Raw genomic sequence first — 24,574 nt, forward strand, 5'->3', positions numbered from 1 at the left:
GTATAATGTGCCTTCATTGACTCTCCGGGTACAGTAGAATTTTTTTTGAAAGGGGGGTTACCTGGCCATTGTCCGCTGTACTTTGGCTGGGAGGGAAATTAAACGACACCTCATAAAACCAGATTAGACAAATGGTCAAAGAGCAAATACTGTGAAACGCAGATGGCTGTCCACCACCATTAATGTGACAACCTTACAGGTTGAAGACAGTAGAATTTCGAGACATTGATATGAATTTGGGGTTGCAAGCAGCATGCTCTCTAAATTCTATTTGCAAAGGCCTCATCTATAAGATGAGAATATCTATAAGAGCCTCATCTGTCACACAGTCCTTGCTGGAAGAAATCATTCCATATCACAAAGTACTAAAGAAGATCTATAGAGAAATAAAATGTTTCAACCATTTCTTCTTTTAACAATTTGATTTAAATTGTTGTGAATGTGTACATGAGATCATGAAATCTGGCTTCTCCAAAACACATCACATAATCATTTGAATTAGAGCAGGAAATTTTTAAGAGGAGAAATCATATTATGACAAAGTATGTAAATACTAAAATAGACCTATATTTTGAAGGGGCACACTGTTCAATTCATATTTTGAAGGAGCATGAAGCTTGCAGTGAGATTTGGAACTACTATAGCACTTTTCAGAGTTTGAGACAGACTGCATCAGCATTCGGGCAGTAAAAGTCAGGGGGGCCTTATTTGTCAGTCACAAGCACTTCCATCACATTTACATAGGCCCCTACTAGAGAGATTGTCAGAGAAGGGCAGCTCACAAGCACTATTCCAATTCAAGCGTGTTTACTGCCCCAAATGCCTGCAGATGAACTAGTTCAGGCAAGCCTCACTCAAACCTACAGAAACCTTTGAGGCTGCCCTGAGCGACCTTTATAGTGGAAACAAACACAAACTTTGACTATAAAACTATCCATCACTGCACAAAAAGGAGAAGGAATAAAAATTAAGAATATATGTGACCCGCTACAACAAAAGGATCCTAAAGTCGCTGACGGGTGAGTCGAGAATATCAAGTTTGAAGTCAGATCACCAAAATCTGTCAAAACGTTCGGATTTCTGTTTCAACATAATTTTGTAGTTTAATGTATCTTCTATCATCTGCCGAAATTTCGAAGCTAAATGATCAAAGGAAAGGCCTGAAAATAGCATTTTTCTGGGCCATGCTCGGCTCACCCGTCAGCGACTTTAGGATCCTTTTGTTGTAGCGGGTCACATCTATATCGTGTCTTTTTTTCAATACATACACAAAGATTTAACTGGGAAAGAAAGAATCAACTCAATATTGGTAGGTAAAAGATAAAACAGAAAGCACAACTAAGCAGCTGGATATACTCTGTCTGACCATGGATCTACATGGTCTGACTCATGACTCATTGCAAGACTGTCCAATGGCCGCTTTGTGATAAAATTGGGATGAGACCCTTGAACTTTGACCCTGCACACAAATTACGTGTATTTTCCCTCATCCATACCGAGGAGGTTCAGACAGGCAGCACAACCAGACTACATCCCCTTTGCAGATGTACACAAACAACTTCGCATCAAACACCAACAAATCAGCATATAATGCATGTAGCTTTGCAGGTTTGTAGTTATCAAACCAGCGATGCCCCATCCCCCCCCCCCCCCCCAAAAAAAAAAAAAAAGAAGAAGAGAGACCAATACGTAGAATTACTTGTGAAAGAGAGATTGCACTGCATATTTCACTATATGTAACACATTCAGTTTACTTGGGATGAAACATATGAAATTGTGGTTGATTTCTACAATGTAGACGGTAGGCCTACTTGTAGTATCCTTTCCATAATTTACTTTTCGCTTCTACATTCAAATTTACAGACGTATGTTGTATGATGGCAAATCTCGTCTCCAGACTTACCTTTATCAGTTTGCTCACTTGCCCTACGCAACTAAAATTTATAATTACTAGGCAAGTAATGGAAATACTGTATAGTAGGTGAAAAGGCCTTGCCCAAAGTTCCCATTCAAGCCAGTGGAAGAACCATCTCCTGTTATGCCCGGACATCTTATGTTTTTATGTTTCTGGGATGGTCTTTATAGGATGCCAAAATATATACAATAGTCACAGCCCATACCAGAATATGGCCAAATATAAGTTTGAATTTGTTCGTGCTCATCGAAAAACAGAAAATACTCCTGTAAGTGAAGGCAGAAAATGGAAGACAGAAAACTGAAACCGAGCACTGAAATCTGAAACATGCACTTTCTTCTATATACAACTGTAGGTCCTATATGCTGGTTTTCCAATTTTGTGCATCCTTCACAGATATTTTAGTTATGATGCCCTGGGCACAAAATGCACATTCTGAATATTGAGCCATGGCTGTGGCATTGTTCACACCTCCCTGTGATTACTGGAAAAGTTTGAGCCCCCTGGGGGTGTTCAGACAACCATTTTACAGCAACTCATGGAAAATAGAACTGCTGAACGTGGTACCATGTAACACACAAGCAAACGGGCTTAAAACAAGCAAACAAATCAATAAACAAACACATAAACAAGCAGACTAGTTGCTCATTACCTATTTGTCAGGTGTGCAAACTGCAGGTCCACAGGTCCTCTGTTGTTCAACAGGGTAAAATAATACCTTGGCAAACAAAAGCTTATGTTTGCAGTAGCCTTAATTTGACGGTGCGCATCACAGCGAGATTTCAGCGGAAGCGAGTTCATTGAAGCACTGAATACAAACAAGTCATGGCCGCACACTTGCATCACTTGAATTGTGTAACATTTGTAAGATGAATTATTCTTATTTCAAGGTGACTACCTGGTACATGAAGTCTTTGGCATATACATTACAAACAAACAACAAAATAGAAGTGAAACAAAATGTGATGCATCTCCCACGGCCAATGTTAGGACTGATCCATATTTGGACACACACTTGTCTTTCAAATGCCTACTCCTATCATCTGCCCACAGACTTTGCGAACTTTATATTTGTGGAACATACCTGTACTTTGCATGGTTTGCAAAAATGAGGGTGACAAATGTTAGACAGGGACTCGCGTGCTACTTACCATACATCTTGCCCTCATCGGACAGGATGATTTTTCGTCGTCCACATGGTGGATAGATGGCCAGAGCCTCCTGGAAGCTCTGCTCGATGTCGGGACTCCACACCCCCTCGGCGTCGTTCCCTAAATCATCGTCGGGCGATCCCGGAGTTGTCTGACCCCCAGTCTGGGACCCTGGGGTCGGAGTTTGCGGAGCCGGAGGCACCTGGGCAGGGGGCCAGCTATCGGACATGTCGTCGGAGTCGGAAATGATGGTGGGATTGGCGGTGACGATGGTGGACAAGAATGCCGTCTACACTGGCAGGCAGACAATCTGAGAGAAATGAAGAAAAACGATGCAACACACTGTAAATGAAGTAACTAACTTGTACACGTAACACAACACAAAGTCGTTGACAGTGTGCAATCATCATCAAATAAAACATAATCTATTAATACATAACTGACATACACAGACACACTAAGCAAGCCACAAGTCACATAATTTACTGACAATCATAAATGCTTAACTTTCTTAATGATTTATTGAATTTTGGGTAGAATTTTTACTAACCTGTAACATTGCATTCTAAACAATGACTTATCAAAATATAAAAAATCTTTAAAAATGAACTAACAATCAAAACATGTTCCACAATGGAAGTAGAGCTTACATGAACACCTATACTTATGTACACTGAAATCAAAAAAGAGAAATCAACACAAGAAAATAATTTAAAACTTTAAAGCAATGTGTAATTTCTCAAAGGATATTGTGCACTTCTTATGCATTTTTTAAGCAAAATTATTGTTTTCCTCAAACAGATGGCACTCAAAATCCTAGTTTCTGCAGTAGTAGAGAGAGGAACTACACATGTAGGTGCAAAAATAAAAACAATTTCAGTGTTGTATTTCACACCAACTGTTCACAAAGGGAAAGTACATTTGGGGTCATTGTAAAAGCAAGGTGTCACTTCTACACAAAAAGTTGAGCAAATTGGCAGATTATAAAGCTCACACATATACAAAATTGTACACACATTTGTCTTTATATTTCATTGTAACGTGATCGATTGATTCACGAGGGTGTAGCACGTGTCCAATACAATGTACTTCCATTCTTATTGTGCTCTCAAACAATCGTGCTGCATTATATTGTATTCATATGCTGACTGTATATTGATACAACGTTCATCCCTTCCTTTCTATCTGAATTCATGTCACCACTATAGTCACCTTTATAAATTGTAGGTCACATATTGCAGTTCGCAGAATACCTACAGTGTAGAACTTTGTCTTTACAAAACAAAAGAAAGATTGTCTCCTCTAAAGCTGTAAAAAATATCTGCATCACTGCAACTGATTGGACGAGTTCCATTGTTGCATAATCTACACTTAAAAAGCATGTGGCATCATGCCATTTGAAATTCTCACAATTACAATAAAAATAAAAAATATCGCTTTATAAATTTTTCACTCGGTCCAATGAGACTGATCTCTCATATTCTGAATGTGACTGTCACCATGTAATACTCTCACTATTAAATGGTGTGAATTCAGAAGGGGGAAAAAAAAAGAATGCTGTTCAAGTGGTAGTTTTCACACATTTTCATGTGTGATAAGACACTAGTACAAAAATAGCAGCACACCATTTTTTTTCTTGCTATATAAAAACAAAATTATGTTTTGATTCCATGAAATTAAAACCACAGAATTCATCTTACCCAGCCAAGCACAAAAAATTACTCATGTGACAATTTCCAATTTTACAGTACCGGATAAACATATGATGCATGACTCTATTGTCCACATTGATATCACAAATAATAAACATTTTCAATACTGGTATCAGAAAATGTTCCATGTTTCTGGTACAATGTAATCTTATGACAAGAAGGTGGGATACTGTGAGTATCATGTCTTTCAGGAGTATGGCATTCTACGGTCAGTAGTACCAGCAGTGTTATTATCAGTGTTTATGGCATCGGACATACATTATATGTAATGACCTCACAATACCAGGTACTCCCTTTGTTTTGAGCACTGCCATATGATCGGAACTCTACAGTGCAGAAGAAAGAATGTCAAGGAAAGCGCTTTCACTGCAGAATTGATACTTATGACGACTGCATGCATTAGCAATTGAGCATTGTTCTGTGCAGTGCACATTACCATCTACTTAAGTTTACACTGATTGCCTTTGATGCGTTCACTGATTAGTCATAATGATGTGCTGCTGCTGGCGTGGTATGATGATCCTCTGTCCCTTTGATAGCACTAGATAGGTCAATCTAATTCTGAGGAGACTGACCCATACCATGTACAGCACTACTGAGCTACCTGTCCCAGCACTTGTACACATGTACAGATGTGTACACACATGGTCAATACCAGCAGAAGATCAATACTCAACTTGTCCATTGCTCAAACCACATAATGTACGTAAAGTGGATGCGCACACACTCTACACAAACGAGCCTGCCCCCCACTTCTGGACACTAGCTGCCCCCATAATCCCATAATGTTGCAGTGACCACATACAAAATGACACATCACTATACAATGCGTACATCCTCTTTTTCATCAAAACACCCCACCCCCAATCAACAATGACAACAAAAACCTTAAGACCAAGAGAGAAGCTAGGAGCATCAACAGTCATCATTTTGCTCCTCTTCAATCAAATCATTTACAATCATTGAATTGACCAACATTTCTTGAGAGGTTCATTTGCCCATCCACAAACACTGTTACAGCTCTGTTGTCAATGTCATGCATCAAACCATGGAGCCTACTGTAAAAGAGGAAATTTTCGCGGTGTTGAAATTTTCGCGCATTTCGCGCAACCAGAAACTAGCACGAAAATATTTTTGTTTGCCATTTGTTCCTGTGCATGATGTCTTGATTCCGCGGAATTAAAAACACGCGAAACTCTTCTGACACGGCCAAGCGCGAAAAATTAGTTGCGCGAAAATATCCACTTTTACAGTATTGTACAGGAGCTCCCGATCAAACCAAGACTTCTGCCTCACAAGTCAAACAGGACAAAAATGCAACTGTGTCATGACCTGCTTTACAATACATTTACATAGCAGCCATGGAAATAGATCTGGCCCAAGAAATACACCAAGTTCCCCCTGCTGCTTAACCAGCTTCTTTCAGAACTGTCATCAGGTCATCTCAGCTGTTGTGGATTGATGCAAGGCACAACACACTGCTTTCGTTTCATCTCTCTTCAGCAAGATATCAGGAAAATCATGCGAGGAAAGAAATAAATATGATACGGGGCAAAGAAAACAGAATACTGGAATATCACCTTTGAGGAGAGTAAGCTTATAAATTCTATTCCTCACAAATTTTCTCCTTTTTTCCCCCTGGAGATGCATTTGTTGAAATTATCATTTGCTCATATTGAATGTTACTTCCTTGATCAAAATTGGAAAGAAAACACAATGCCAAATCCATTCCAGGCACCATGCTAATGGGTTCGTTCTGTTGCTCTCCGGGCGGGCTACCGTTTTTGCAGCTGTACCTGCGATTTCTTGGAGAATCACTTGGGCAGGAAGCGTGGGAACAATGAATAGTGCTCGGGTCAATTCGCAACTCCAAAATGCCAAACTGAACTTTCATTTTGACGTCATTAATCTTCTTGTGATTACACTACAGATCAAGACATTTAGAAGGGTACCTGGTATTCCCTGTGCATATATATACAAAGCGAACATTACATTAGACATGATCTCACTGCCACTATTTCATATACATGTATTACGAACAAGCATTATTCAAATATGAGTAGAATCGCTACACTACTAGAAGTGTACAATGTACGGTGTTATTGTTATTTACAGAAAAAAAAATATGTATACTACATATAATTTATAAAGGGAACCCTATTGAAAATAATTTATCCCAGGTAAATAACAATACAATGAAACAATAGGAAGTGCAAAGTACTGAAAGTATGCAGCTGGCAAGTTCAATCCGCAAAATAGAAATTCTGTGCTGGATAAAACTGAATGATGTACAATGTTACAAGGCTGCGTTTCCACTGGTTGCCTCGTTCTCTGTGCTTTAAGACCACAGTTTATCAATTAAACATTGAATTTGTTTTAAATATCTCTGTCAGGTGGGGCTGATTTTATGTGTTCATAAGCATTGGAACCCCTATTCAGTATATATCCAAATTACAAATCAATGCCACAAAACCAGCTATTCTTACAGGGAATTTTGCTGAACATATCCATTATCACGCGATAAAAAGGAGCAACAAGTACACAAAGAAAACAAATAAAATAAACAGCAAAAAACAAAACAAAAATGCAATCCCGGCCTCTCTACATGTTTACTTGTATGTCTTCTGTCGGTCACTCCTCATGCAACCTTTAAGATTTAAATGGGCCATCATCTAGGGAGACCGAGAGAGATATCAAAACTTGCTGGGTATTACTAAAATGCAACTGGATGTAAGTGAAAATTGACATTGGTGATAGATCCCCTTTCATAAAACATTTGAAAGTGAGGGTGGGGGAGGGGATGTCAGAGTGGCATATAGCGTTACAGCATGCAGGACATGTTCATGAATGAATATTGCAGACAGCGATCCGCATCAGTCATTACCAAATTTTCTTTGTTCACTTGCGGGGCGCGGCTCTGACACAAGATTCGATCTGAGATATCCATTAATATTTTGCCGGGGCGGGTGTCCCGCTTGGTCTCAATCAGTTCAATCATCGTCTGACAAATGATACATCTTTTAACAAGATGGCCATGGTGTAGAGTTCTGCAAGGCTTCTACCTTATGTCTCATCCCCTCCCCCCCCCCCCCCCCCAAACTCACACGCATAAGCAGTATGTGTACACATACATCATCCACCTCAGAAAACCATCTGTATTGCTATCAACAAACAGCAGAAAGACAAATTGTTGCTACAGAATAAAGAATTTGGGGCAATTCAGTGGGGCATTTCATCAACGAGTTCGTCGGAGTTTTCACCGACGAATTTGCTATCAGCCAATCAGACGCAAGGATTTACACTGACAACTGTTAAAAGCTAATGAAATCCTTGCGTCTGATTGGCTGATAGCAAATTCGTCGGTGAAAACTCCGACGAACTCGTTGATGAAACGCCCCCCAGGACTTGCTAATATTTCAGAAAAAGGGGGGAGGAGCTATGGATTCACAGCTTCTGTAAAGCAAAAGTGTGTTTGCACGTTTTAGATATTGCCTCTGATTATGAAATACAACAAGCTTTGATAAATCACTAGCTGGAAAGGTGTTCATGAATGTTTTCAGTCTTCGTGCATACTCCCTCAAACAGGGCTCCCCAGAGCAACCACACGCACATGTAGCTGGCCTAGCAACAGCACGCAAAGACAAAAATAAATTCCTGTGATGGCATGCTCATCAATGCTTATGAGCTCTTAATGCATTCTGATGTTAGAAACATTCAAGACTTTAAATACACTAGTGAAACACGGTGTGTTTCATGGTCTACCGTACGTACAATGTGGCTCACTGTTGCTGTATACATTACAATGCGATGTTCTCTATAAATATTGCCGTTTCCATTTTTAGTGCTCAGTAATGAGAGATCAGATTGATTTCACCTGCTTCTGAACTGTGGATACAACTTTATACTTCCAAGATTGGAATTTATTTCACTTTCAATGGTTGTTTCTGGGTGAGGCAGGCCTGAGGGCAAGCCCCTGACAAGCTTGAGAGGTGTGCAAAACATCTGAATATATCACGAACCTAGTCTTAAATGACCATCTGCATTCAAGTCAGAATTTTGCAATTTACTGAATGTGTGATGATCTGAATACACAGTAATACACTGTGTTTGTACAATGCATGTACACGAAACCCTTGCATTACTAGTAATATGAAAAGACCACAAAAAAAAAGAAGATTATGGAGGGTGAATATGGAATATATTTGGTCACAACATCCTAACACACTGTCATACACTGTACATACCCTCCCCATAAACAAAAAACAAACAAACAAACAAACAAATGGTATGAGTACACAATTTGCAGTTGTTTTTACTGGGGTTTGTTTTATTCTCCCTTTTTATTCTTTTTTCTACTGCCATCATGCATTTGAATTGATGTTGTGGACTTGTGGCATTTTGTGATGTGCGACACTTTCAGAATATCCCTGTCATAAGCAAGATGCTAAAAACCCACCATGCCAAAGTGCCAAGGGCAACTGAAAGTCACTGGACTGGTCAGTAAAACTAATGGGCACTGGTCATCAAAAGTATGGGAACCATGCCCATCCGAGCAAGTGGAAGATTATACTGTAGTACCTTTTGTAATGTCTTGATCTTACATGAACAGGCAATAAAGGAGGGTTTTACAAGTCATTTACAGATCAGGTGTGGTGCTGTTTAGTGATGCCTGATTACCAGGTATCTGTTTATATTTGTTATGATAAAAGAGTTAACAAAGTCTTATGATACAAAACAGCAGACATTTTACATGGTAGTCGAACCACTACCATGATGGGGAAGGTGGTATAAGTGGACAATATTTAAAGGGATATGTTGAGATGGGGCTTCAGGCTTCCAACTTTTTTTGGTGAGATTATGAAAAACCTCTTACGAAATATGAAAGAGCATACAATTCTAAAAGGAATTCAAAGTTTATTTGATGAAAATTGGTTTTGAATTGGCTGAGATATCCAAAACCAATGGGGTCCTATCTTTTATTCATAGGACGACTTTGTTTTACTTTGCTTTTGGATATCTCGACCATTCCAAAATTGATTTTCATCAAAGAAACTTTGTTTGAATTCCTCTTAAATTGTATGCTCTTTGGTATTTCATAATTTGGTATTTCTCAATCCCGCATCTCAACCGAAACTATACCATTCCTTTAAAGCAGCCATATCCCAGGTGAGATAGTTATAGTATTACAGCACAAATTCTAGGAAAGCTGAGTCACCACATTATGGTGAAGATGCAGAATTTCCATCTGCATTACTGAGGGCATGTACCCAAAGGAAGGGAGAACAAACATGTTGAAATAACATGGCACAGTATTCATTGTCAAATAATACATTTGCAAGGCACAACAGGAATGAACACATACAAGTTGTATACTGTCTGACTTTGTTTTTACCCTACACTCACAGAACAATGACTAAATCTACTGACACTCGAGTCAAGTGCCGATGAATATTGATGCAGATGAGATACGTGCTGCACTGCGTGTCTCATTTTTCCAAAAAGTCTCTGACCAATTACAAAAACTACAGCTGATCAACTCTCTGATGTTGAATTTTGATAAATCTTTAAATGCATGTTGGCTGCAAAATGTGTATGATTTTTCTCTCTAAAAATCTCTGCACAATGACTAGAAACCACATGCATTCAGATCCAGTGCTGATGAATATTGTTGAATGGTGATGCAGATGAAATGCTGGCTGCACTATGTGTCTGATACTCTTTGATCCATAAAGCCTCTAGACAACTGAATCTACACATAGTCTAGCTGCTGAATATTGCATATCACTTAATGAAGTCACTGAAAGCAGCCTTGTGCTCGACAAGCTGGAGATTCGCACTTATCTGAATGGTGAACCAATACCAAGGCTGTCTTTGTCACATCACAAAGATGCAAATCTGTTGTTCTGGTGTATAACCTGCACGCTTTTATATGCCTTCCATCAACATTTATCATGAATACAAAAAAAAAAAAAAAAAAAAAATGTAGCTGAGCACCTGTACACAAGGGTATGATAGAAGCCAGGGGATGCTAAATTTGGTTTTCAAGGCATCAACAAGGGAGGGTGTCAAGCACGTCTCTGGTTGACCCAGGGACTGGTGACGTTATAAAGAATACTTGTTAGCAGCTACAATGAAGCCACTTACAGTATTACACCTTGGAGCTGCAGCAGAAGGTCCATTTGAAAGTGTATTACTACGCAACACTTCCTTTTCTTCATTTTTTCAAACGAGTAAGAGCCCTTACATTTTGGTTTAATCATATTTTCAGCCAAACTTTGCTTAACTGAAGACTTCACTCAAATTTCTGAACATGACTTTCGACTTTCTCTTGAAACCAACCTTTGGTGTGGAAAACACATGATACGTCAGTCAGAGGAAAGGGCACTCATTTAAGCCCTTTGTTTGGCAGGTGCTGCTAATTCAAAAATTTGATGTACTATAATTAATGGACACTTTCCCTTAGATGACTTAGTATTTTTTAAAAAAAAATTCTATTTCACCCACCTGTACATTCAATACTTGGAATTAAAGTTTGTAAGCATATTCAATGTAGATGTTGCTATGAGCAGCTACACTGTACATGTAAGCTTTCTGGTTGCCACTGTCAGGAACTTTTGTTATGAAGGCTTGAACAAAACTAGAGTGAATTAAGATAATCAGTCTACCCCCCACCCCCCATATGATATCATGACAATACACAATCAACCCAGCTCTATTTGGGAGATGTTGATTCATTAATTTAAAAGCCACATAAGTCTCAATTCACATCTCAACACAGTACACACACAAATAGATTTCTTCACTTCAAGGTACTGTTTCATGAAAGTTGTTAGTCTCTGGCAATTTCAGTAAAATCCATTGTTTTGATCGGCTGGGAAGTTCTGATCACTGACTGTTTTTAAATATGGTGATTGTCAGAGACTGTCAACTTGTCAGGGCCGACAACTTTCATGAAATTAGTGCTCAGGTAACCATTAAAGCCTGAATGATTGACACAATTTCTATCACTCGCCCTACACATGTACCTGAAATGAGCCTTTCCAAAATTTGAAGAAAAAAAAACTTTTGCCATCATCTTTTCATTTTCCACCTGCCTTTTGATCATGTGCAGAAAACTCCCTTCTTCAAAGCCAAACTAAATCTGCCATTTCCATTTTTCTTCTATAAATGCTGCTTTTCTTCTCCAATTCACCTCATATCCAGCAAATTCAGTCAGTCTCCTGTAAAAGAGGAAGCTTTTCACGTGAACAAGTTCTTGCAAAGGTCATTTCACTGAACTTTACTTGTTTATATTTATGCTGATGAGAATTCTCTAAGGTTCTCTACGTTTTAAGATATAAAAAGCTGACTTGCCTGAAGTGAACAGCTTTACCAACAAGTAATGTCATGAATTTTTGTATATAAAGTCTGCCACCACAGCATCTATTAAACCACATTGGACATACATCGTACTTTGAAACATGTAGTTAGTACAAATTATGGATACTTTGCTCAAACACAGCATCAATTACTTCTTTATGTCAAAATATTTCACAAATCTCTGCCTTTGGCATTTTCCTACAGCAAAGCCTTTTTTGATCTTCCATAGTTTGAAGCTGGGGTGACGACTACTGCAGGAGAAGACGCTAGAGTTCAGGTATCAGTTTTCCTCCCTAAAACTCCCGCAATCTGGGTGAATTCCCATATATGGCTACATGTGTCTAAACACCTCCATGTGCACTGTCCCTCATGGAAATTAGGCACTATCATGTTGCATGAAGAGGAGACAATACGAAATATATGGACTTGTCACCAACTGTTAAGCACAGCTCCAAAACTCAAACATAATGGACAGTGACATTTCTGATGCCACCTCCCAGGAAAATACACCTTTCACCCACCTTGAAGAAGAGAATGCAGTCTCCCAGATTTAGTTCTAGGGCACTGCATGATGCTGGTGATGCTCAGACTGTGTCTTTAATATACATTGTTCAAATTTTTTGTGGTGGTGCAACCTACAATGTGCATACAATACACACAGCACATGTATAGAAACTGGCATATTTTATGAAAAGACAGTGTCATAAAAATATTTTGTCTCTGCAGTTCTCTTGTTTGTTTTTACATTGGGTTTGATAGCCTAGTAATGTTTAAAAATATTGTAATGGTACTATTTCAGATGAATGACAACACAACTTATTTCTCTTCTAACCCCTTCTCTCCCGATGCATTATACACTGTGGAAAATCAGCAGTTGTCACAGCGCTGAGGAAAATCGGAAGAATCGGGGCAAACGGGAAACAATCAATTCTGCTGAAGTGGCCTTCATAATTCAGCTACAAATTTGATTAGGGCCCAGGATGTTGTCAGAAGAGTCTCCCCAAATTCAAACAAAGCCAAGACAGAGTTCCTTTTCCCCCAACGCCCGGGAGACTTGTACAGCACTAGTTGGTCCAATGGCAAAAAAAGTTTCCCTGGAGCTAACAAACTGAACTTCCCCCCTGTTGTGCAGTACGGGGGAGAGACCTGGCGGGGAGAGATACAAAGGATCTGAGGTTGCCAGTCGAGCTCAAAAGCATCCACGAAAGAAAGGCTCGTTTCCACCAATTACATGTGGTTGCAGACATAATCTTTTATTTACTCAGCGATTACCTAACCTCACCGGCTATTCTTCATTTATGCGTACAATGTGCGTGTGTGTACATACAATGAATGTTTGACCTGAATTTCATTGCAACCAACACACACAGCCACCTACGATAGAGAGGATGATTCTGGCTACGCAAAATTACGATGCAGATACATGTACAAAAGTAACTAATGGAATGGACTTAACCCTGATTTGGGAGGGTCTAGATAGCTGAAACACTTTTCCACTCTCCAGACAGAGGGTCTAGATACAACTGTAGCTGAAATGCTTTTCCATTACAGACAGACAGACAGGAACACATGTGCAACAACCAAGAAGTTAGAGGGGTATAAGGTAGTTCCTTGTCTGCTGTTACTTCAAGGAAACTCGGTCTCTTTGAACAAATGGCTATTCAAAGGGGATTGGCTTCTTTTGTGAAGCGCAAGAAAGAGGAAGGTGACGAAAACTACTTCACTGGGCAGTATCAGTCACAGGTGCCGTAAGTCCCAGTACAGGACAGCACACAGAAAGATGACACTTCACCGTTTACGATGCACCCACTCACAGCTGTAGTTTTAGGAGCTGAACCAAGAGTGAAACCAGGAATCGCTGCCTTCAAACTACAAGTGTATGCACTATTGATGTGCTCATATCATGAAAATTCAGCATTTTGCCTTGCACACAGGTTCAAAATGTGACACTCACTTGGATTGTAAGGACTGGCACCAAAAAGAGGGATCACATGTCATGGTTTGAGGTCACAAAACATTAAAGAGATCTTCTCTTGTCATTTATTTTCATAGTCGACAACTCAAGATTGTATTGACTGTGAAGATTCTGTACTAATAATATGGTAAAACGAAAGGCTACTTTTTAAGGTGACCAAGAACAGCATTGCAGGCTCCCATGGTCAAGGCTGACCTGTCGTGAAACCTGCATGCAGGGGACAAAATTTTCAGAACAAGGTCTCCATAATGCATCGCTGAATTATGAAACCTGGAAACGAGGTTGTTTCTGCAACTTTCAGCAGCAGGAATGCTTTATACTGGCCAACAAAGAACACTTTCTAAAACATCTCATAGCTTTGGTACACTTTTATGCATTGTAGTTCTTAATGCCATCCAGTGTGCACTTGAACGAAGAACAAAAGTTGGTTGTTTTTTGTTTTTGGCATCTTCATGCACAAAACAAATAAGAATTTCTCCACAAAGGCTTCTGATGACACATGACCATGATGGTTATGCCAAAATGACCACATAATGACATCTCAAATGACAGACTAACATTCCAGTGGTTATAACTTTGCTAGCGATTGACAGATGTTGTATTAACCTTCACCCATGATGTACTGCCTTATATACCACTCTGCTGATATGATATCAATCATTTTTGGTTGGTCTACAGTTGTATATTCTCTTGCAATGACATACAGTGTAATATTTCAACAAATCTTCTACAAGGTAAAAACCTTAAATGATATGCAAAATTCATGAAAGATCTTATTTTTGTGGAAATCTTATATTAACTCTGATGTTCAGAGCATTTCAGGATTAGAGGTCAAATTCATGTTGACTAGGAGAGTTATATTGAAAGGCCCATCAGAGGATGCCACAATGCACAGTACAGTTTTGTACATTCTGCAACTCCACTGGCTGTCCAATTCCACTTAGAATTTTATGGATGTGCTCCTTTTCTCATGTTACCGCATGCATCTACACAGACTTTTTCAAGTGATTAAGTTTTTTATCAATGGGAATTCCGGTTCAGTTAAAAGTTATGCTGCATTTACAGTATCTCTAAACTAGAGAGAGAGAATTGCATTTTAAAATTTATGAACATGGTTTGAAACACGATTCTCGGGGTTCCGCATTTATCTAAACATCGTATAATACGCGATTCAACTCGCGGAACTCTGTTCGACTCAGAGAGTGGAAGTCAACTGAGGCGTGCCCTTTTTTGTAGACAGCATGTATACTGGAAGTTGACTATGAAAGCTCAAAGATATAAATGCGTTTCAAAATGGTACAGTTGAACCTCTCGTATCCGGACAAGTCGGGACCGGGGCTCATCCGGATAAGGGATTTGGCCGGATACGGGAGACTCAATGCTTTATACATGTACATATACATACACATGTACTGATGTAGCCCATTGTAGTACCACATGTAGTAATGTGTATACTGCAACCTTTTCATTGTTACATTTGGGGATGTTTCGGGATGTTGAAATGTCTGAAGGTAAGCAATTTGGAAGGAAATTTGATGCAATGTATGTTAATCATATTGGAAGTAATATGTAATTCATGTGTGTTTGGGTAGGAGTTCTCAAGGAGTTGGGAATCCCCCTTTCTTCCCGTAATTATTTAAAAAAAAATCACAGTGAGATTGCGTCCGGATAATAGAGAGATCCGGATAAAGGGAGGCCGGATAATAGAGGTTCAACTGTATTGTGTTTATCTACTCACAGAGAGGGGATCTTAGTCTCAAACGCATTTCATATCGCCCTTTGAATGGGGTTTCCAAACATAGTTACATAGGATTGTGATTCTACCTCAGAAAATTTTTAGACAAACGCACCCTTATTCTGATAGGAGTGCCATTACTGCCTCACAACTTGCCATTCACTTCGTCAAAAATCTTGAAATGTTATAATCCAATATTTCTATCGAATGCAGAACATGCCCCAGTACCAAATCCCAATCTGACTGATCATTAATTTGATGTTTGAATAATACCATGCAGCAGAATATAACACTATGATTTACACTTTAGCAAAAGAAAATTTGAATTTTCGTCAGTTTTTTTTTTTTGCGATCACTGGAAAATTGAGGTGATGACATCAGCTCACTCATTTTGCACATTACCAGTTCAAGAACTGTCTTGCAAAATGAGCAAAACTTTACAATATCATAACTTCCAGAGAGTTTTTATCTGATTTTGATTAAATCGAGACTAACTTTAGAATTTCCCTTTAAAGGGTGAAGATTCCACTAATTCCTCAAGACATAAGATGCAGTAACTTCATTGTTGCAGGATCAAGTGTACTAATCTGCATTACATGGACTAATGTGCCTAAAAACTATTGTGCAAGAACACCTGTGACTTGAATCTTGAACTAATGGAGGTGGAGTTGTAGACAACGTCCAGATAATGAATAACAGAAAGCATGCAAGTTTGCCTGTCTTTTTAAGTATTGCACCTGATAGCTTAACGTTTAATTACAATAGTAGTGCTAACCCTCACTCGAAAGCATGGTCAGCCAAGCCCAGAGATATTGTGGTGCTAGCCAAACTTCTGTAATATCAGGTGTGAAACGATAACCCTGCCAAAGTACACTTTGTGCTAAGAGAGGTCATAGCCCTGGCAAAACATCAGATGTGAAAGTGGTCCTTGTCATGCACAACTCAGATGTAGAGAAGGTAAAAATTAACAATTCAAATGATTCAAAGAAACATTGCCCATTTTTGTGTACAGACATACAATGTACGCTTATTCCCATATAGTTGTACAGAATTACATAATTTGCTGTCACACTGGCCAAACTACTCAAATCTTGAAGTTAAAAGTTTGGCGAATGGGACTGGAAATTTTAACAAAACTTTTCACAAAATTTCTTGCGAATTGTCCCACTAAAATGAGATAAATTTCCAGGAGCCCATGGCAAATCTTGTCATAGTTTGTGCAGTCTCAATGCACGCTGGCGAAATTTTATGAAGTTTGTCTCATGACCAATCCGGAGTACCCACTGCATTTTTCAGTCAGCTGTCAGATGGTGCACACTCTCTTCTTTGTTGCACACTTCAAAAACTTATCGAGAACTGAAACATCGAGAAGTTTGGACTCGGTGTGAATGAACGAGCTAACTTTACAAAGTGTTCTCAAAAGATGAACTTCTTAAAGTTTTGCCAGTGTGACCATGGCTATTGTGCCTGTCAAGGAAACATTGTGGTGGGAGGGTATAAGGGCCTACATGTAAGTAGGTACATGATGTGATTAGATGTGGTTATCATGTTAAAGGATTGTTATATGTAAGTCATGTGTATGTGCCCAACATTCATTTTGTTTCCCAAGCCCTGACATTACAAGTGTAGCTGTGTCAATCCACATGCCTCGGAGTATTATAATGCAGGATGTAGAAATGCATCCAAGGGTCAAGACTCACTGTGATGTGCAGTGACTACAGTGCACATAGTGTTTTTGCATGATTTGAAGTGGTAAAAGAAATGCTTCTCTGATATACTTTATGAAGTAAAAATTATCAAAATGACACCAAGTTTTACAAGAATACTAAGAAGTCTATGACATTTTTGAAGTCAAGAATGGGACTGTATTGCTCTTAGCACAATCTTAATCAAAATTAGCAATTTCTTCTTCATGTACCCATCATTTTTCTTGTAAATTTCTTTTGAAACAAAAGTTGTAAAACTGTTATTTTACACTCCCAGTGTGCATCTTGCAAATTTATATCCATTATGCAAACAGACAAATATATATCTTCTCAAAAACTGTAAAACTCAAGGTTCTGCAGATTAGTGTCAAACTACACTGTAGGACTGGTTGCCAAGACTACAGGCAGCAGACTACTTGTGACTACAGAACATTGAGATGTAGGCCTTTTGTACTTTGGAGTTTGCACGCATTTTTCAACAGTCAACAGGCGAGAGCAAAGTCCGGACCAGGTGACTCATAGTCGACACAGCACAGAAGTCATTATTATCTTTCTCTCTTTGACAATATCTCTGCTTGTTTTTTTGCTGTTCTTAGTTTCTGTTTTTCCCTGGTCCTTTTCCTCCCTTACCAGACCACAAACAATTGACTGGCTTCTGACAGAGTGAGTATCGATGTAGTTTTCAGGTCACAGGGTGATGTATACAATCACTTAAAGAAGTTTTCTGGGGTAGGAGTACACATGCAGCTTGTTGTGTTCACTATCAGTACAAATGCGTTCTCAGCAATTAATGCAAATACGACCAATTATTTGATTGAGCCATCATGGGAAGAATTCCAATTACCTCTGTATATCAAGACAGTAGTTAAGGAAGTTATCTTAAAGGGTAAACCCACTCAAAATAATAGTTAGTCTAAACGGAAAGAGTAAAATCTTACCAGCACAATAATGAAAGTTTGATCAAAATCAGATGAAAAATAAGGAAGTTATGAAATTGTGAAGTTTCCCTAATTTTCATGAAACAGTTCTTGAACAGTCAATATGAAATGCAAAGAGTATGATGTCATCCCCTCCAGATTTGTCATACAATACAACAATTACGTAAAGTTGTGACTTTATGTCAAATTTTACACTTTCTTATCAGACTAACTCACGTGGAATTCACCTCAATTCAGTTTAGTGATTTCATAAACTTCAATACACTTCATAGGCTTCATCGCAGCAAAAATCAGGGAGTGTCAAGCCAGCAAACCACTCGCCCAAATTCACGGAAAAACTTTGCAAAAATACAACTCACAACTTTGTGAAGACATATTTCTTCTTCACCTCAGTCATCAAAACACATGGTTTTGAGTTGATAACAAACTCCACATGACAATAGATACCACTACATTGTATGGCAAAACATTTCTAAAATCCTGAACAAGTTCTTAAAAATGTAATACAAGTTATGTATGTTATGACATAAATGCAGTATATGAATTTTAGCAACCAAAGATAAGATGTCAATTGCAATTTTGCGACATATTCATGTTCATTCCGTAACTTCTGCCATACTTTGTAAACTCAATGGCAACTTTTAGAAAAGATTAAAGAACACTTTAACAGAATCTGTGAGAATTTACATGCAGCCATGACATTTTACATTTAGGCCATTTTCCATTGAATAAAGAGACAAAAAAACCTCCAAGTGTGCTTTACTCACATTTATCGACACTAAAATAAAATCCATAAGTGTCATAAGAGCTATATGAGTTACCGTTGGGAACAATTTTCATACCATCATCTTTGGCTACCCATATGTGCTGGTTAGGAGCGAATACTATATCTGAATACACGATACTCCTGAAAATGCTGCAGTTGTGACATGGCATTTATGCTTTCGTCCACTCGTGGTAGGGAGCACAGATTTTTACCATATTTTGTTTCAACACTCCTGAAGAAAACAACGCCACACTCTGGTCTATGTGGGTGACATGTTATACCGTGCTGCTGGTAGGCAGATCATCAAAGGGGGAGATACATTTTGTATTTCATGGGGCACAGACCTTGATCACACTATCAGAATCTTTTCTTGCTTTTCTCTCTTTTTAAAATAGGTGACTAGTGTCTGCTAGCTTTATATGCAAATAAACAATCATACATATGTATTTGTTATGTACAGAAATTTGATATGAAAGCGGATATTCCTCAGCTCAAAATTATATATGTAGTTCTACAAGATTCCTTACACTGAAAATATGGCAATATACCCCCACTTATTCTACATTATTGTCATTAAAGACACCTCATATTCACAATACAAAGGCAAGGATTACTAGAAAGAATAAAGGAATGGATTACCAAAAAAAAAAAAATAAATAAATAAATAGATATAGGAAAGTTATATACATCTAAGTCAATCGAAAATTACTCCTTCCCATGAATAACAATTTTACTACAAGAAAATGGTCCCACAAAATCAGAAGCTTTCAAAGAACAAAGTCTTCAGGTGTTTTTTTTTTTCTTTTTCCATCAAAGTTTGGGATTGATGTCTGTAGACCTACTTGTACAAGTACATGTACATGTATGTCAGCCCTATCAAAGCCAACTTTCATGGACCTATGCTCACTGCAACTGCAAATGTCATGACAACTTTATTTGTGCTATTAAGCTGGTAATTGCCTTGAATGTTCAAATACAATGAACACAAAATTACTTGGAAAGTTGTATTTTTAGTGATATTTAAGTAATATATTGGATGAAATGACAAAAATGACAACAGAACATGATGCAAAAAATAAACAATACAGTTCAACAATCAACTGACTGAATGAACACAAATCTCTTTCACTAATAATCTCAGCCTTTTTTATTACATTATACATAGTATTATACAGTGCACTCTCATTATAACGCACTGCGGAACATGGTTTTAATGAAACTCTTGCTACAATGAAATAAAAATTCGGGTTCCAAAATTATCATCTATTGTATCTTTACATACTTTATTGTTCAGCTATAACAAAATTCTGATGTAACAATTAACTGCCGGTCCAGCTAGAGGACTTCCTTATAATGAGAGTCGCCTGTACTCTTCAGTCACGTGTTCAATCATGGGCTTCTTGTGGTGCAGCATAATAATTGCAAGAATTACAATGTAAGAAGCTTCAGACTCTTTTGTCTTCTGTACAGAAAGCCCAATATTAATTCAATGCATGCCGACAAACATGTCACATACTGTAAAACGGGGAATGTTCGTGTGCATTTTAATTTTGCGAATTTCGCGAGCGGCAACATTTGCGAAATTAAAATGCACGCGAAAGTTCTTGCCTACACAATATGCATTGGATGCCAATGGTAAGTCGCGAAAATTTCATGCTGCGAGAAAGGCCGTCGGCTCCAATTCGCAAAATTTTCATGCCGCGAATACATTGTGTTTTACAGTAAATCCTATTGTTACTGAGTTTTTTCCATCACCCCTTTAGCACTCCCTATCATCAAACATTCATCTAATCAGTGTCTAAACAGGCTAATAGGTCTCTTTAAATTCAGCCCCATCAACTTCTTCCTGATGCCTGGTGTAATAGGTTTGTAACAGATTTACATGAACCCAGACAGGGAAAATGAAAATGTCTGCCTATAGTCATTTTTTGTCTCTTGGCACTTAAAACTAGGTAGTTCAGTTGGTATGATAACCGTTGGAACAAATGTTGAGTTTCCATGTAATATTTCTGTTTGCACTGCTGTAGGAAATCATACAATGTAGACTCATCACTTCAAATCTATACATTAAACACTGCCATGTCTTCCATCTTGTAGACAGCATGGCATTTCTGGGGACATACAAAACCTTGAATCATGAGTTGTATTTTACAACTTCACAAATTGTTACCAGTTCGAGGTATAAGTGCGGAAAAGCCCAACCCCCACCCCCCCCCCCCACCCCCAAGAAAAAAAAGATAGTTCGGAAAAAAGTGAAAATAAGAAATAGTGGCTTTTAATTGCTGGGTTGTTGTTGTTGTTGTTGTTGTTGTTATGTTTTTCAGGAGCAATGGACATGATTAAATGCAATCGGTGAGTTTATCGGTTGGATAGTAGTCTCATTTCTGGTCACCACTAACTCCCCCCCCCCCCCCAAAAAAACAAAAAAAGCCAAACAAATCTGGGATTAAACAAATATGAATAACAGGTTTAGAGACTTGACAAACAAAAAAGCCCCAGTCCAACCAACCGTTAGTGGAGTGACTATAGACAAGGAGACAGAGAGATAGAGAGTGGGAGAGAAAGAGAGAGAAATGGCAGCATGTAACAAAGGCATGGTGCTGGCTTATCACAGGGCTCCCCTGCCCTAACAATACGCAACGGTTGTTTACACATACAGCGAGCTTGCCACGCACCGTGGCTTGTGGCAGCTACCGTGGGCAAAGCTTCAGCACCATTCCTCAGCTAGCTAGAATGTATGGGGCAATAGCTCCGACAGGAAAAGAGGAAAGTTTTTCTTTTCTTCTTTTTTTTCTTTATTTTTCTCATTTTTCTGCTCTCCCCCCCCCCCCCAACTCTGGGGAGGGTGTGATCTTATGCGACAGCCAGCATTTGCTTCACATGTTAAATGTTTGAATATTTGAAAATTCTAACTTTTCTCTTCAAAATGTGTTTTCCCAATATTGTCGGTTCGTTAATTTGAATTATGAATGATGTTAAGAAGATCACTTTCAGCTAGAGTCAACCTACCTGGATAAAACCATCAACATAAACCATCGTCACGTGGGTAAAACTGCAGTATTTGGAAGGATTTGTTCTAGCAAGGAGGTACAGATATCACATACATGTACCTCCTTCGTTCTGTGAATGGCATTGGCAGTAGGCAGCAAGGCTTCCATTTTTTTTCCTTTATTATACAATAAAACAAATAAAAATAGCTTAAAGTGTCATTAGCAGCTAGAATTCTAAAATATACAGCTATAACACGAACGATTAAATTCTGCTTCACCTAGACATGACGCAACAACTCTACTGGGTACCGGCAGCGTTTATACTAGCATACACTTGTACAACACTGAAATATTAGCGATTCGTATCTTGCACTGTAGAGTATATCTGGGGTAATTTATAGTGAGACACAGAGTTAGGTTCCATCTCATTTTGTACCCCAGGACTCAGTAGTGGGGGTACATGCAGAGCTCTCACCCTATCATTCTTTCCTTTCCCAGAACTGTTAAGAGGGCCTGATATATTTCTCAGTCTGGCAACAACAGCCTTATATGAGTTGGAGGGAAATAAAAAGAAAACTAAGATGGATGACATGATTTGGTGATCGAGTAGTAAATTTAGATCTCCGTCTTCAAACACTTTCCCAAACGACATTTTCCTTGAAATCCGATTCTACTTTTCTACAAACAAAATTATGTCGCTCATATCATTAAGACGAATGTTATACAAGGTACCCGGCGTAGTACATCAGCAGTTCTCGTAGTTTTCACACATGACATGAAATGTGAAAGGAATCAACAATTACACGTTTTATGATAGGCCCGACTGGCTACTACAGTTGAGTATGAACACATGAGGGATCCGGGTTGCTGACTCGAAAGTACATGCATTTAATACAAACGATGGACAGTAGAGTATTCACCACAGTTTACGTATTCAGGTGTTTACTTTCATGACATCGCGGCTAGCTTCAGGTCTGAGTGATACTGATAGGAAGGAAGACAGGTATGGGGGTACTGTATGTAGTGTATGCGCTCTGCCTATGTAAACTGCAGGTGAATGTTCGCGGAGCGATAGGCAGGCGGAATGAGATGTTCTTGCTGCTGTCGTCTCGCACCACACAACGAATATCTGCGCCTATCGGCTCGCCAGCAGCACGGCTCGAGGCTCGAGGCCCGAGTCTGCCGCGCATTTCTCTGCGAGATGCATCGGGCACCATATATGGAAGAAACCCTCAACTCTCCCTGCTCCCAAGCACTACTGTAGTCCTCGGCTCGGAGACAGCGGTCGTGTCAGCTCCAGCATGGCACAAGTCGCTGCTCCTGCTGCCTCGAAGACTACCAAATAGCTGGCATGTTTTCTATTGTCGTCCGGGCAGAGCTGCGCAGGATTGCGAAGTATGCCGCGGTATACAATAAGCCAGCTCGTGTCCACAATACACGGCCGTGATCGGACCAACGCTAGATTATGCACAGAAGCGCACATACTTTACCTGCGGATTGGAGGCACAGCGGACCAGTATCGCCTCTGAATTGTGGCGTTCATCTCAGAACATCTCAAACAAACACTGGAATACGGAGCAAAATATACTAACTTAGCCTGTAACATGAATTTCAGGTGTCTCAGCTTGAAGTAAATCAATTTAGGAGTCGACCAAAACAAAATGAACTTCGAGACTCGTCCGGAAGTCCTAGCTGTCGGAAAAATGGCAAAAATGTCAAAGATGCAGGAATTTCGGAAAGACATCGTCCACCAAAACCATGTTTTAATTGTCAAAAATTTGGAAATAGAATAAACTGACCTTATTGGCAAAGGCGTTTGAGTCCAAGGCACGGGAACTTGACGGTAATGGACGGATTTCTGGCTGAAAAGATGCTTTTCAGTGAAGATTTTTCACGTTCCAGCAGACGTTCCGAAAGTATGTGAGGAATGAAGAATGGTATGAGCGCGCTGTAGCTGCTAGTCGAGAGAGACCAGCGCTGCAGGGGGTGGGGCCACGCGGACCAGACACGGGAGGGAGAATTTGATTCGCAAATCAGCCGCACCTGCGCAGCGCTCACTCCCTCGCTCTCGTATCCCTTTTGTAAAGTCACTTTGATCTAAAGAGAGTGTCCTATTATCACTCTGGTGTTTTTCTTATCGAACGGGTAATCCTTTTTTGCGGTCTTTGTCTTCTAAAATGTCTGGGTCTTCGAAACATACAAATAGAGAGAGAGAGAGAGAGAGAGAGAGAGAGAGAGAGAGAATGAAAGAGAGTGTGTCAAATGGGTAAAAGAATGGAAACTGTGATAAAAGATGAAACCCGTGATTTCAAGCGAGAATCGATCGA

General features: G+C 39.2%; 1 protein-coding gene across 7 annotated transcripts in view; it reads right to left on the bottom strand.

Annotated features, from left to right (window-relative positions):
* The window catches only part of LOC139714384 (transcriptional enhancer factor TEF-1-like), a 74,405-nt gene extending 50,245 nt beyond the window's left edge, over nucleotides 1-24,160 (bottom strand). For all 7 annotated transcript variants that reach the window (XM_071626094.1, XM_071626095.1, XM_071626090.1 and 4 more), the window contains exons 1-2: nucleotides 24,047-24,160; nucleotides 3,067-3,376 (exon numbers count right to left, since the gene is read on the bottom strand). In XM_071626094.1, coding sequence (XP_071482195.1) covers nucleotides 3,067-3,295 — 229 coding nt within the window. In that variant the 5' untranslated portion in view covers nucleotides 3,296-3,376; nucleotides 24,047-24,160. The remainder of the gene's footprint in view (nucleotides 1-3,066; nucleotides 3,377-24,046) is intronic.
* Between the last annotated feature and the right edge of the window lie 414 nt (nucleotides 24,161-24,574).

Source organism: Diadema antillarum, unplaced genomic scaffold (genome assembly GCF_040938485.1).
Source record: "Diadema antillarum isolate AM-2024a unplaced genomic scaffold, OU_Dant_1.0 seq00002261_RagTag, whole genome shotgun sequence".
In the NCBI taxonomy this organism is placed as follows: domain Eukaryota; kingdom Metazoa; phylum Echinodermata; class Echinoidea; order Diadematoida; family Diadematidae; genus Diadema; species Diadema antillarum.